Source organism: Tupaia chinensis, unplaced genomic scaffold, assembly GCF_000334495.1.
Source record: "Tupaia chinensis unplaced genomic scaffold, TupChi_1.0 Scaffold000314_1, whole genome shotgun sequence".
Lineage (NCBI taxonomy): Eukaryota > Metazoa > Chordata > Mammalia > Scandentia > Tupaiidae > Tupaia > Tupaia belangeri.
The window spans coordinates 1,278,651-1,294,313 of record NW_006159807.1 but is presented as its reverse complement, the minus strand read 5'-3'; the positions used below and the strand labels follow the sequence as shown (position 1 = coordinate 1,294,313).

The 15,663-nt window shown below is 37.9% G+C and overlaps 1 protein-coding gene across 3 annotated transcripts in view; it reads right to left on the bottom strand.

Moving 5' to 3' along the window:
• Nucleotides 1-6,289: 6,289 nt before the first annotated feature.
• Nucleotides 6,290-15,663, bottom strand: part of LNPK (lunapark, ER junction formation factor) — an 84,905-nt gene continuing 75,531 nt past the window's right edge. Inside the window, exons 12-13 of one of the 3 annotated variants that reach the window (XM_006151107.3) lie at nt 8,166-8,351; nt 6,290-7,530 (exon numbers count right to left, since the gene is read on the bottom strand). In XM_006151107.3, coding sequence (XP_006151169.1) covers nt 7,478-7,530; nt 8,166-8,351 — 239 coding nt within the window. In that variant the 3' untranslated portion in view covers nt 6,290-7,477. Of the gene's footprint in view, nt 7,717-8,165; nt 8,352-15,663 lie in introns of those variants that run through there. The other 2 variants (XM_006151109.3, XM_006151108.2) reach the window with 2 other exon arrangements.

The following is a 15,663-nucleotide window of genomic DNA, read 5'->3' as shown; positions in this document are numbered from 1 at the left end:
TCTCAGAGAATAAATTTAATCCGCTTGTTAGGAGTCTGCCTTCTCTCACAGTTGCTGAGAACCATAGAATGTACGTGAAAGCACCTGGAGCACAGTGCCTGGTGAGAGCAGGCATTCAAAAAATGTTCATTTAATCCCCCACTTTCTTCACCCTTCAAAATCAGACTAAGATAGAAATATTTATTTTCATGAAACAAAATGATTTTTCCCAGTTTTCCTAAATTAAGTGCCAGGGATCTGGTAAAAGTCTTTGGCGGCTGAAAATCTGGCTCATTCTCACAGAATCCTGGACTAGGAACTTTAAAAATCTAATTTATGAGAGAGATTTTTGTCAGAACACTTTTTAATCTTCCCAGAGTATTTCCAACTACCATCAATTCTGCTGCCAAAGAAAAAGGAAGGCATAAGTGCTTAAAAAATATAACTAGAGAAAAATGTATAAAGCAGAAAATCAAGGCTTTTAAAAATATCAAGTAATATAGAACTTTATAATGAAACTACTATATAAAGTATTTTTTCTTCTAAAGTTTATGAGTAAAATAAACTACATGTAACAGGAACTTTAGAGGAAAAAGAATAAAAAAGTAAATGAAATCTAAATTTCATGCAAAAGCATGATAAAGGGCAATTGGGGGATACCTACTATCCAACTAATTCAGCAATTTTTAGGGAGCTGGGAGAGTGCATGCATGTAGGAGCAAGAGAGAGGTTGGTTTTTTTTTTTTTTTTTTGAGAGGTTTTTCGCTTTAGGGGGGGGGCGCTCACCAGGGAGAGTCGCTATAGGGCGCGTGCGCTCACCAGAGAGAGAGAGAGACATAGAGACAGAAAGCAAGAAATCACCCCCCAGGGGGGACAGTCACGCCGCAATCCCTTTTCCTCCATTCTCCTCTCGGGATCTTGGGCACGCACGCACACGCGCCCGGCATGAGTTTTAAGTCACCGGGTCTGGGACTCGAACCACAGTCGACTACGTGGGAGTCCAGCAACATAGCCATTACGCTAACTGCTGGTTCCCGAGAGAGGTATTTTTGACGGGATCTCATCACAGGGCAATCCTATCTCCGCACCCCAGACAGCAAGATCACAGGTGCATGCTACCATTCCTGGCCAGTGTCTGTTGGGCTAGGACTCACATGCAGGCCCACCATGAAGCCATTGCATAGCAGTGTCCAATTTGCACCCTGGGACTTTGCAATTTTTAAACAATTAAAAAATTTTTTTTAACTTTTAAAATGTCATTTAAGGAGCCTGTAGGCGGCACAGTGGCTAAGGTGCTGGACTCCCACATGACCAACCATGGTTCGAATCCCAGACCCAACAGCTTAAAACATGCTGGACACGTGTACAGTGCAGCCATCCTCCCTGGAGGTGATTTCTAAATTTGTCTCTCTGTTTTTCTATGTCTCTCTGCCAAGTGCATGTGCCCTATAGCAAAAAAATCTCTCAAATAGACAAAAAAGCCATATAAAAATAGCATTCAAGGGTTAGCAAGCGGTAATAAAGTTAAAGTGCTGAATTTCACATGGCTGACCCTCTGGTTCAAGTCCTGGCCCCTGTGGCTTGTAAAAACACACTGGGCACATGTGAGCGCCCAAAATCCCAAGAGGAAATGGAGAAGAGATTGGGACAAGTCCATCCCCACTGCAGAGAGATTTCTTGCTTTCTGCCTCTCTCCAGCAAGCACACCTGCCCTATAGCAAAAACAAACAAACTAGTATATATTTAGTTATACAATATAACTTCTAGGGTAAAAGAAATTAAACTGAGACAAGTTAATAGTTTATAAATTGATATAATTTAATAAATTTTAATTTGGTACTCAATTTTATGTTTATAGCCTAACAAATATGCTTTTCTCTATATATATTTGTCTAAATTCAGAGACTGAATATACTTACTTATTGACTAGAAGAATTAATACATGTAGAACTTCAACAATTTTGAAACAAGTGAAATTACAAAACTGCCTTCATCAATTCACAACAATCTCCACCTTGATTCATCTTCACATAAGTACATGAATTACTTCTAATGGCTCTTTAGAAGTTCATAAACTATATCTAAATTCTACTATTATTTTTACAATGAACTGAAACTACATGAGATAGTAACTTACGTTTTCTCCTAGTTTTCTTAAGCACTTTATTTTCCATGATCATTTCAAAATAGCTATCCACAATTCATAAATTATCTCCATTCTTTGACCCTTCAACAAACTGATTTGCATACAAAACCAACAGGTAATATTTTAAAGTAATGTAATATTGTCAAGTAATATTGTAAGAAAAAAGTAAGATAGCTAAGTAGTTGCTGTCAGCTGGAAACAGAAGCATAAATATTATGTTTGAAAGTAATCTTAAGCTTATAACACCAATGTTCAGAGGCAGTAGAAAATTGGTAGTTCCATATAAAGAGTTCTACATTAGAGTTGAGATCTGAGATCTCAACTATGCCTACTATTCTTATGATCTTGTGTAAGTCATTTAGCTGTTCTGAAACTCAACATACAATAGTCAGTGAAAATCACCATACAGAATCAATGTCTCTCACACACACACACAAACACACACAAATTGTAGCTCTTTTGATTCAATTATATTCTCTGTAACAATGTGTATCTAATGCATCCAGTGAGTCTGTGATGAGAAATAGCCATTTCAAGATTAAAAGGCACCACTTAATAACAAGTAGCAATATTTTCAAACTTGGGTTCTAACTGCAACTATTCAACAACTATTTTGGGGCCAGCCTCATAGCAGTTAAGGGAGCTGGATCCCCCATGGCTGACCACAGTTTAAATCCTGTCACAATGGCTTGCAAAACATACTAGACATGTGGGCCGAAAAAAAAAAACCTGACAGGAAGGAAGAATGGAGGAAAAAGAATTGCAGCATGACCACCTCCCATCCTCCCATTGGAGGGTGCTTTTTCTCTCTCCTCCACCCTTTTTCCCTCCCTCTCTCCCTTTCTCTCTCTCTCCCTCTCTGTCCAGCATACCCTTTGGCAATAAAAAACAAAAATAAAAAAAGTTTTTCTTGAGTGCCTATAGTACCTATATGAATAGGAAGATATCTCAGCCAGACAAGGCTAGAAGATTAGAAAACATTATGCATATGGAAAGCACAGAAAATATACATATAGGTACATTAGAAGTGTGTGTGTGGTGAGGTGACAGTGGAATTAATTGTGGCTCAGTAAGGTGCCAGAGGTAACTCGGAACAAAATTCTAGAGCTTTGTAAGACATATTAATAAACTTCAACCCCATTCCATGTACAGTGAGGAATCATTAAAGAGTCTAAGAATTGTGTGGCATAATTTATTTTCCTTTTTTTTTTTCTTTAGAGAGTTTTTATTTATTTTTTTGCTGTAGGGTGTGTGCACTCCACAGAGAGACAGAAAGACAGAAAGTGAGAAATCACCCCTCAGGGCGGATGGCCATGCTGCAAATCCTTCTCCTCCATTCTCTTCTTGCGATCTTGGGCACACCATGCACATGCTCCTGGCATGAGTTTTAAACCACTGGGTCTGGGACTCAAACTGCAGTTGACTATGTGGGAGTCTGGCGACGTAACCATTACACCATCTGCGGTCCCTATTTTCCATTTTTAAAAAGTCACGGGCTGCATGCACAGGATAGCCAGGGGGCAAGATTAGAGACAGGAAAACCAGTTAAAAGACAGCTATGATCATTTGAGATGTCAGAGGCCTGAATATGAAGGCAGTAACACAGAAATTAAGAATAAGAATCAAGGTCTCTGAAGTTATTTGCCTGCATTCAAATCCCAGATTTTCCACTTACCAAATGGTTAACTTGAGCAAGCTGTTTACTCCCTCTGTACCTGAATTTTCTCTTCTATAACCTTCTATAAAAATCTTCACAGCATTGTTGCCAAAGATCAAAGGAAAATTATACATACACAACAGTTATTATGTTGCCTGGCACAAAATAAAAATACAATGTGAATGAGATAGAGAGATAAAACTAACTGGAAGATGTTTAGGACACGGGAATTGACAGTTTGGCTACAGGCGTAAGGGATGAATGTACCCTCTAGTTTCTGGGTTGGGTGATGGAACTATTTGAAGGGGTGAGAACGCATTAGGTTTGAAGATTCTGAAGGTTTAAGAAGATAGTGTTCACTCTTGACCATACTGACTGTGAGACACATGCCAACAGGCAGGTGACTATGTATCTCTGAAGAAAAGGAAATACATCAAGGCTGGAAATTGGAGATTCAGAAAGACAGACCGGCTGTAATTTAATCCACTGGTAATGCACAAGAACTCCCAGAGAAAGGATATGCAGAGTAAAGGAGTGATGACACTAGGTGGAACCTACAGAACACCAACATTCAACAGGTGCACAGGGGAAGAGAAGCCTGCAAGGAGCACTGAGAGCAAGAGATCAGAGAAGAGAGCAATAGTGCAACAAATCAAAAGCTAAAAGAAAATGGTGTCCCAAAGTGAGAACACCCCAACATTGTCGGTACTGCCAAGCAGTGAAACAAGTTAAAAACTGAGTTTTCACTAGATTTAGCAACAAAGCTATTCATTCACATAATATGTGCCCAACACTGGGGTAGGCCCTCAAGGTACAAATGTGAATAAGACAAATAAAATCCTTGAGGAAAAAAAAAGAATTTATGTTGCAAAGATAATCAATGAGCAGATAAATAAAATACTTACACGTTGTGATAAGGATGGTGAGCAGATACAGAGGTATAGTAAAGGAAAAGGCAGAGGTCAGCTTTAGATGGGGGGTTTGGGAGGACATTTCTCTAAGGAGGGCACATTTAAACTGAAAACCTAAGGCAGGAAAGGGTCTGGCATGGCCACAGAACTGAAAGAAGCCACATGCAGTTGCAGCACAATGATGGAGGATAGAAAGACGGGCTGGCCCATATTTGCAGATTATGCTCATAGTGAGAAGAGTTTAGATGGTGACCCACTGAGCACTCCTAAGCAGGCAAGGTAAGTTCACTCTGGCTTATAGTACTTAATGGTTGGACTCTCTTCATTTATACTCTTCTTAATCAAGGACATTTTACTACTCTTTCAATCATTACCAGTTGATTACAAATATGTCAATAAACTTTGGTATTTTAAAGGATTCTATATGATTACAAGCATGCTACCTTCTGCATTAATTATACTAATCCACTTTTTAACCCTTTTATGTATTTCTTTCACAGGTATTTCTCACAATATCTTGAATTTTATCATAAAATTTTATTTCTGAGTTACTCATTTTCAAGTAATGTTCATTAGAATTTGAACTTTTTATAACAAGACTCTTCAAAGTGTTACAAAATGTACATTGGCCAATAGTGTACCCCTCAAAACTGATAAAGTTCATATTTTTAAAAAGCTTATATTCTACAGAGACTTTTCTATTTTCTTAATCTATGTATTTATATACATAAAACTTTTTTTTTGGGGGGAGAGGTTTTTGCTATAGGGCACGTGCACTCACCACAAAGACAGAGAGAGAGAGACAGAAAGCAAGAAATCACCCCCCAGGAGAGATGGCTATGCCACAATCTCTTCTCCTCCATTCTCCTCTTGGGATCTTGGGCATGATACACACGCGCCCAGAGTGAGTTTAAGTCACCAGGTCCAGGATGCCAACCACGGTTGACTATATAGGAGTCCAGCAACATAGTCATTATGCCAACTGCTGGTCCCTGAATATGTTTTTAAAAAGCTGGTAAAGGAAGCTTTGGCTTAATTCTGAGCAGGCAAATTATATGTTCATATCATTTTTTATCTGCAAAAGAAACATTTTCTGGTCCTTCACAAGGATGTAAATAATAACAAATACTACCATTTACTTAATAGCTACTTTCAGGCAGTGAGCTAGGGAAATAATGTAAGTTATTTTTAATCATCCCAATACTTTCAAGAAATAGGCATTATACTCCCACTTCACAGATAGAAAACAATCTCAGAGAGGTTAGATAACTTGCCTAAGACTGCAGAGCTGAAATTTTAACCCAGTTCTAAACACTAAAAATCTCTGGGCATTACACCAGGACACCAGACTATTAGCAAATTGAGTTCTTTAAAAATACTTGTCAGAAAAAAAAAAAAAAATACTTGTCAGATACAAGATATAGATCATAGAAATAAATTTTTAAATGACAGAAAATGTTTTATTCAGTTTTTAATAAACTGTGTACAATTTAGAAACATAAAACCAGCTTAGAAACGTAAGCCAGACACACCATTCTTATGTGTTCTTCCCTTTGGCACAATAACTTGATTTCAATTTTTTTTTTCAATATTTGGGAAGAGAGAGCTATTTAAAAAAAACTATATTTAAGTTTCAAGAATTACCATTCTTTGTCAAAAACTTATCCCAGCTAATCCTCAGTGTACACACATTAAATGCAATGAGCTACAAGCAAATAAATGCCTATTCTCACAAAACTCATTTGCCTCTCAAGGTTAAAAAAGTACAAACAGTCTAAAGTGTCCTTCAAAAGCCTAACCTCTGATTAGAACCCTAAATGTCATCATTTCTCTGAACTTGAAAGACAACAATTCTGAACAAAAGCATCATAATGTGCTCTAAGCAGAATCAACAGATTTATTGCGCTATGAGCTCTTCTTACTGAGATTTTTTTCATGTAGCCAACTCATTCACCAAGATAATGTTTGAAGAAGTCTATATATTTAACAAAAAGAAGCCGCTGACAGATTATCTTTATTTTCCTTAACAAAACACACACACGAGCACAAAATTCACTTATATAGCGTCATTATTTTACAAGTATAAATAATGCTCAGAATTCAAGTACAGTCAAGTGCAGAGATATTTCCTATATGTTAATATGTAAACATAAACTAATTATATACATTATGTGCCTTTGGCCCAGCTGCAAAATAAAAGACATCAAAAAGAAACACTGCACTTGACTGTTCAATTGCATTCTTATTGAGACTTCGTACCAATGCCTATGTAATTACAGTTGCAACTTCCATACTGCTTAATGTAAACACCTAAATAAGATATTACTCCCCCCTGGCAAATATCTTAAGAGTTAATCCTATGTGTTTTTAACAAAGTATTCAAAATCTTAATTGTCTTACTTTTAAAACAAACACTATTAAAGAATTTATTCCTAACCAAATTTCTTCCTATGTCAAATGTATATTATTTATAGATATACATATAGAAAATGAGAATACTATTGTTTACTTTTAGAATGGACCAAAAATATCTAGAAGCTGTCTAAACAGTGTGGGCCTTTGTATATTCAAAAGGATCTTACTTCACTGATATCACTTGCTTTTCATTTTAATACCCAATTGATCCAACTTTAACATATTGAAATAGGTAGCAATCTGAATTCAAATGATATCAAGTATATCCTTGTGGGGGGAAGGAGATGGGAGAAACAAAGCACCACCTATAAAGCAACAATTGACATCAATGAGACTAAATATCCAGTTGAAGGCACATAGAAGCATTTACTACTTTGTCATCAAAGATTCTCCGCTTAGTTCAGGATCAGGAGTAGATTCAGCTCTGGGAACTGTTGATTTGGCTTCATTCTCTGTGGTTTCCTCTTTCTGGGTCTCTTCTTGTTCCTCCTCTGGTTCCTCTGAGCCTGGTACTTTGTCAATCACTTCATTTGTCTGCTCTGTAGCTGATATTTTGTCATCTGTCTGCTCTGTATTATCATCAAGAACATCTTTTTCTTCTAAAGATTCTGAAAAGATAAAGATGCAAGAGTTCAGGAATAACTAAATGTAAAAATTGCTCAGTAAGATAAGTAAAAGACAAAGACTAAGTAACAAGAATGGGCTAACATCCTGAAAATCTTTTGAAATAAGTACTTCACTCTCTAGAGCAACTAATTTCTGAATTAGCATGACTAAAGAAATAAAATAATTTGGAGTAAATAAACCTATAAACATACTTTTAGCTAATGACTCTTTTTTCATACAAAAATACATACATACATACACACACACACATATATATTCTTAGACACATACAAAAGTCTAATGTCTAAAAATCAAAATCTCAACATAATTATGTCCCATAAGACAATGGTCCAACAAACAATGCAAAAGTATTAACTTTCAGACTGTTTCCTGAGGGTATGGTTTCCTTTATGTATAAGCAGCTCTGCAATGTATAAATGAGTGTTTTCACCTCTGGGAACTGTTGATTTGGCTTCATTCTCTGTGGTTTCCTCTTTCTGGGTCTCTTCTTGTTCCTCCTCTGGTTCCTCTGAGCCTGGTACTTTGTCAATCACTTCATTTGTCTGCTCTGTAGCTGATATTTTGTCATCTGTCTGCTCTGTATTATCATCAAGAACATCTTTTTCTTCTAAAGATTCTGAAAAGATAAAGATGCAAGAGTTCAGGAATAACTAAATGTAAAAATTGCTCAGTAAGATAAGTAAAAGACAAAGACTAAGTAACAAGAATGGGCTAACATCCTGAAAATCTTTTGAAATAAGTACTTCACTCTCTAGAGCAACTAATTTCTGAATTAGCATGACTAAAGAAATAAAATAATTTGGAGTAAATAAACCTATAAACATACTTTTAGCTAATGACTCTTTTTTCATACAAAAATACATACATACATACACACACACACATATATATTCTTAGACACATACAAAAGTCTAATGTCTAAAAATCAAAATCTCAACATAATTATGTCCCATAAGACAATGGTCCAACAAACAATGCAAAAGTATTAACTTTCAGACTGTTTCCTGAGGGTATGGTTTCCTTTATGTATAAGCAGCTCTGCAATGTATAAATGAGTGTTTTCACGTGTGTGCATGAGTACATGCATATATATAGGTGTGTGTATGCTTGAATGTGTTTGTGTGTACAGAGAGATGAAGTTTTCTGACACTGATGTACATCTCTATTATCCATAGACTGGGGAAGTCAGGATTTACCTTTTCTGAAGGCATCACAAGATCTCATCCCTCTGCAAGTGACATTATCAGTACTTTACCTGTTGGTCAGAATATGCTACATACCTAACACACTAGGTAGGGAAAAGGAAGGATCTTTGTCCCCTGTCTTCTCCACAGCAGAAGCTGAGTAAGAGTTTTGGTTCCTACCTGAAAGTTTACTCCCTTTAAACTCTAGCTCTTTTTGAGTTTTATTAAATTCAAGTTCCTTCTAATAACTTAACAATAATGACAATTTTAGTAAATAGCCTTTAATTCTTTTATTTACTTTTTACTTACATTTAATCACTGTGTAACATTACACATACCAAATAAATTTTCTCATCATAAATACACTGTATATTGATTCAATCAAGATATTGCCATACATATTTTCATCAGCAATGTTCCATTTTTATGTCCCTTAAATGTTTTGCTTCTTTCTTTTTTTTTTTGGAGAGGTTTTTGCTATAGGGCGCGTGCGCTCGCCAGACAGACAGAGAGAGACATAGAGACAGAAATCGAGAAATCACCCCCCACGGGGGCTGCTCACACCGCCCTCCCTTCTCCTCCATTCTCCTCTTGGGATCTTGGGCACGCACGCACACGTGTCCGGCATGAGTTTTAAGCCACCAGGTCCGGGACGCGAACCGCGGTCAACTATGTGGCAGTCCAGCGACAAAGCCATTATGCTAATTGCTGGTTCCCTTGCTTCTTTCTTTTCCCTGATTCCCTTCCTCTTACCCTCCCCCATTTCCCACCCTCCTCCCACACAGTCCCTGATATCCATAGTTGCTCTTGCCTTTATACCTTCCAATCTTTCAGTTTCTGCCATAGAGTGCAGACATTCAGTATATATTGAGTGGGGAAATACAATGCCTCTCTTTCATAGTCTGGCTTGCTTCACTTAGCAGTAAATCTTCCATATTCGTACTCTTTCTATCAAATATCAGGGCCTCATTGCTTTTTATGGCTGAGTAGTATTTTTCAGTGTGTATGTGCCACACTTTTTCATTCCATTCATCTGCTCATGGACATTTGGGTTGGTCCATGTCTTGCAAATAATGCTGTAATAATCACAGACATGCAAGTGTTTTTCTGACTGAGTGCATTTCTATCCTTTGGGGAGATACCCAGGAGTGGAATCACTGGATCATATGATAATCCTATTTGTAGGTCTTTGAGGACTCTCGATATTGTTCTCCACAATGGCTGTACTAACTAACATTCCCACCAACAGTGTAGGAGAGTTCCCTTTTCTCTACAACTTCACCAGAATTTATCTTTCTTTCTTTCTTTTTTAAGAGAGATTTCTGCTATAGTTTGTGTGCTTACTGGAGAGACAGAGAGAGAGAAAGCAAGATATCACCCCCTGGGAGAATGGCCATGCTGCAATCCCTTTTCCTCCACTCTCCTGTCAGGATGTTGGGCATGCACACACATGCGCCTGGCTTGAGTTTTAAGCCACCAGGTCCAGGACTCGACTATGTAGGAGCCCAGCAACGTGACCATTACGCCATCTGCTGGCTCCCTTTATTTCCTTAATCTTAGTCATTCTAACTGGAGTTTAGGTGGTATCTTATGGTTTTGATTTGCATCTCCTTGATGTTAAGGAATGTTGAGCATTTTTTCTTATGCTTTTTGGCTGTTCATACGTCTTCCTTAAAGAGTTGTCTGTCCAGCTCATTTGCCCTTCTTTTAATTGAGTTGATAATTTGGGGGGGGGGGGTGATAAACTGTGAGTTTCCTGAATATTCTGGTTATCAGTCCCTTATAACAGGCATAGTTTGCAAATATTTATTCCATAAAGGGTTGTTGGTTCACTCTAATTACTGTTTCTTTTGCTGTGCAGTTTTCTAAACTGATGTAATCCCACTTGTCTATTTTGGGATTATTGCCTATGCTTTCAGGGTCTTATTTAGGAAGTCTTTGCCTACTCTGATGTATCCAAGAGTTTCCTGAGTTTTATAGTTTGAGGTCTTAGGTTTAGATCTTTGATTCAAACTTGGAGTTGATAATCTGTTAGTGCTGAGAGACAGGGATACAGTTTCATCTTTCTGCAAGTGGATACCCAGTTTTTCCAGTACCATTTGATAAAGAGATTTTCTTTTCCCCACTGGATTATCTAGTGCCCTTTGTCAAAAATCACTTGGCTGGGACCAGCTGTTAGCGTAATGGCTATGTCGCTGGACTCCCACGTAGTCGACCGCGGTTCGCGTCCCGAACCTGGTAGCTTAAAACTCACGCCAGGCGTGTATGCGTGCGTGCACAAGATCCCGAGAGGAGAATGGAGGAGAAGGGATTGCAGCATGGCCATTCCCCCTGGGGGGTGATTTCTCACTTTTGTCTCTATGTCTCTCTCTGTCTGTCTGGTGAGCGCACGCGCCCTATGGCGAAAACCTCTCAAAAAACAAAAATCACTTGGCTATATGCTTTGGGGTTTATTTTGGGGGTTGCCATTCTGTCCTGTTGGTCTACACGTCTGCTTTTGTGCCAGTACCATGCTGTTTTGATTATCACAGCTTTGTAATATATTATGGGGTCAGGGAGTGAGATGTATACTACTCTACTCTTTTTGTGCAGTATTGCTTTGGCAATATGGGGTCTTTTATGATTAAAGACAAATTCTATGATTGTTTTTTTCTAAATCTGTGAAGAATGTCTCTGGTAATTTGATTGAGACTGCATTAAATTTGTAGATTAATTTGAATAGAATTGATAGTTTATACTAATTCTTCCAATCAAGGAACAGGCAAAAAGGTGGAAGCACAGCGCATATTCCTACTTTCAATTCTTTAAAGCTTACAGAACAGGTTAGAGAAGGAAATGACAGGAGCTGACAAGCTTTGGGCCACCCAATTCTCTAAGTCAGATAAAAATCTACCTTTGATGTATTTCTTTGTTTCATTTTCATAATAAAAAGACATTAAAATTCCTTCTCTGAAGGGCAGGACAATGGTGCTGTGATAACACAACATTTTGTGAGGATGACCCACATGGGAAGGTTCCAGGTTCACATCCTGAGATCTCCCTGAATGTGCCAGGTATATACATGGATCCAGGGCTGGATGAGGCTGCAGATAGACTGCAGAATGAAGACCCTATTGGGAGTCCCTGTCTCTCTCTTGCTCTCTCTCTCTCTGTCTTTCTCACTCATAAAAATTAAAAAATAAAAACCAAAAAAATGTTTAAAAATACTTTGTTGAGAAATTTGGTTAAACTACATTGGCTAAGCCAAAAAGCAGATTTTCCTACTGTCAAGGACGATCCCTTATGATATATTATAGTATAAATGTTACTGATTCAAAAAAATCTAGAGGGAATGCCAGTCTAGTAAATAAACAATTCTCATTAAGTTCTCTATATAGAACATGCCACAGTTATAAATAAGTAAAATTAATAGTTTTGCAAAGAAATTATGCATTGCATGCATACATGCTAACGTGAGAATCTCAAGAATTCACGGTTTTACCATACCAGTTTTAATAAATACAAATTATCTATATCTTACATACTCTATACACCAAGGCCTTAAAAATATTTTAGAAGACACTTTGGGTTCTGGTTGACAGCACTAATTACAACCTTCCTCCTTTTTATATACAGAATGAAAGACCCAGATTTCACATTAAGTGGCTTATTGAAGTTTTTACTGTCTGAAAATGCCACACAATTACCAAAAAAATAGTGAGAATGTCCATAAATCATAGTTCTGCCAAATGTCATAAAAATCATGCTTGTATCTTAATATGGAACTTAAAATGGCATTTGCTGCACCACTTGGAATCTTATAAAATTCCAATGTAGAAAAGCAGTAAGTCACTCAAGTTTTGTTATTTGAATATTCCAGGCAGAAGGAAAAATTAAATTCTATGGACATGTACAAATCATTTCTACTACAAGGGCAAACAAGTTCTTCTGTGGAAAATTTCAGGAGTTGCCAATCATTTGTAACTCTACCCTAACAGAATTCACCCAGGGTAGAACTTAGAATCACAGTTTTCCACAACTCCCTGGCCATAGAGGAACACTTACTTGGCAAGAACTTTAAAACTTGTTATACTGCAACTTGTTATACAGTTCAGTAAACCTTCTGAAACAAACCAAAATAGCCACCCAAAGTGAAAAAACAAGTCAGAATCCAGGACTCAATGCACCAATAAACATGTTTAAGTGAACATAGGCCCACATAGTTTGTCACATTCTGACAGATTACTTCAATTCTGCACTGAAACAGAAGTGGCATCAAAAATTCAAGGCTTATAGTAAAGTTATGTTACAATTTTACTTTTCTTCCCCTGAATTAATTTGCAAAGAAGAAATATTTTTAAAATTTCTTAATTTTTTTAAGATTATTTCTTTTATGAGAGAGAGAGACAGATAGCCAGACTGTCCCAAAGAGTCTTATGCCATGATCCCTCCCCCGAGGCCTATCAAAATCATGGCCCACCCACAGACATATCCAGCATGTTCAGGTTGACCTAGCAAATAAATCCAGGTCCTATCCATACAGCTCCAGTATTGCACAGCAGTGCCCCACTGCCTGCACCATTACAGCTGGGCCCTTTCTTTATATTTTAATTGTTATGCAATAATTATGAATATTTAAGATTCATCAAGATCATAGGATTTGGGGGCACATGTATACAATGTGTAATGATCAAATTAGGATAATTAGCATATCCATCACCTCAAGCCATAATCAGTCTTTTGTGCTGGGAACATTCAAAATTCTCTTTTCTAGCTATTCTGAAATATATAACAAATTACTGTTAACTCTACTCACTCTACTGTGCTATATAGTGCAATGGAACTTAATCCTCCTAACTCCATTTTTAATATATTTTCTATTATAATTTCTGTTTTATATATCATAACTATAGAAATTTATAGGATACAGTATGTTTTTTTCTAAACTCTAGATAGATTTTTGTACCTATTATTATTCCCCAAGCCCACCACTCCCTTGCTCATTCTATATCACCACTGTTCTACTCTGCCTCTAAGACTTTAACATTGTTTTTAGCTTCCACATTTAAGGGAAAACATGTAGTATTTGTTTTTCTAGGCTTGATTTATTTCATTTAGTATTATTCTTTGTTTGTTTGTTTTCAGAATTTCGGGCATGCATGTACATGCGCCCAGTGTGGTTTTTCAAGCCCCTGGGTCTGAGACTTGAACCATGAAGGGATCCAGTGCCTTAACCTCCATGATACCAGCTGGTCCCAAATTTTATTCTTTCTTACAGCTATATAATATTCTATTAAGAATATATACCACATTTCCTATCTCTGTTTTTCTACTGATGAATATTCAGGTTGATTCCATATTCTGACTATTGGGAATTACTAATCAATAATTTGTTAATAATTTATTATTAATCAATAAATGTGAGATTGCAGAATTATCTCTTTGGCATACTGCTTCCTTTCCTTTGGTCTATACCCAATAATGGAATTGCTAGGCAATATAGTTCTATTTTTAGTCAGAAAAGAAGTTTTTTGTTTTTGTTTTTTGTTTTTTTTTGGAGAGGTTTTCACTATAGGGTGCGTGCGCTCGCCAGACAGACAGAGAGAGACATAGAGACAGAAAGCGAGAAATCACTCCCCAGGGGGATGGTCATGCCGCAGTCCCTTCTCCTCCATTCTCCTCTTGGGATCTTGAGCACGCACGCACATGCGCCCGGCGTGAGCTTTAAGCCACCGTGTCCGATGGCGAATCACAGTCAACTATGTGGGAGTCCAGCGACATAGCCATTACGCTAACTGCTGGTTCCCCAGAAAAGAAGTTTTAATAGCAGTAACTACAAAAAATTGACCTAGCCAAGGTAGCATGTGCTAGCTGCTGCTTCATCACCAGGCTGAGGCTATGTGGGAGGCCTGGGTTCAATTTCCGGGCTGAGGCAGGAGGATCAGCAGCTCAGTCAGTGTGGTCAACACAACGTGTCCATGTCTGAAAGCACTGGGCATAGTAGCAGTGCCTGCAGTCCTAGCTATTCAGAATAATGAGGAAGAAAGATCATGATACAACTAAAAACAAAAACAAAGACAAACACCGCGCGCGCGCGCGCGCACACACACACACACACACACACACACACACACACAAAACTAGTATGACAAAAACCTGTAATGTAGACACCAGCTCGTCTACATGAAATAGGTATTTGGGGACCAGCAGATGGCATAATGGTTAGATCGCTGGACTCCCATGTGGTGGATTGCGTTTTGAGTCTCAGACGGCAGCTTGAAATTCACACGATGCATATGTGGATGAACGCCCAAGATCCTGAGACAAGAATGAAGGAAAGGAGACTGCAGAGTGGTCATCCCCCAGGGGGTGATTTCTCAGTTTCTGTCTCTCTCTGTCTCTTCAGTGAGCGCATATGCCCTACAGCAAATAAAAATATCTCTCTCCAAGAAAGAAAGGAAGAAAGGAAGGAAGGAAGGAAGGAAGGAAGGAAGGAAGGAAGGAAGGAAGGAAGGGAGGGAGGGAGGAAGAAAGAGGTATTTGAGGTTTGGATACCAAAGCCATTTTGTGAAAAGTCATAAAATAAGATCTCAATAAACTAGGTGTAAATAATTAACAGAATTGGGACCAGCAAATGGCATAATGGGTAAGCCACTGTACACGTAGTTGACCACAGTTCCAGTCCCAGACCCAGCAGCTTAAAACTCACACTGGGTGCATGCGCATGAGTGCCCAAGATCTTGAGAGGAGAACGGAGAAGGGACT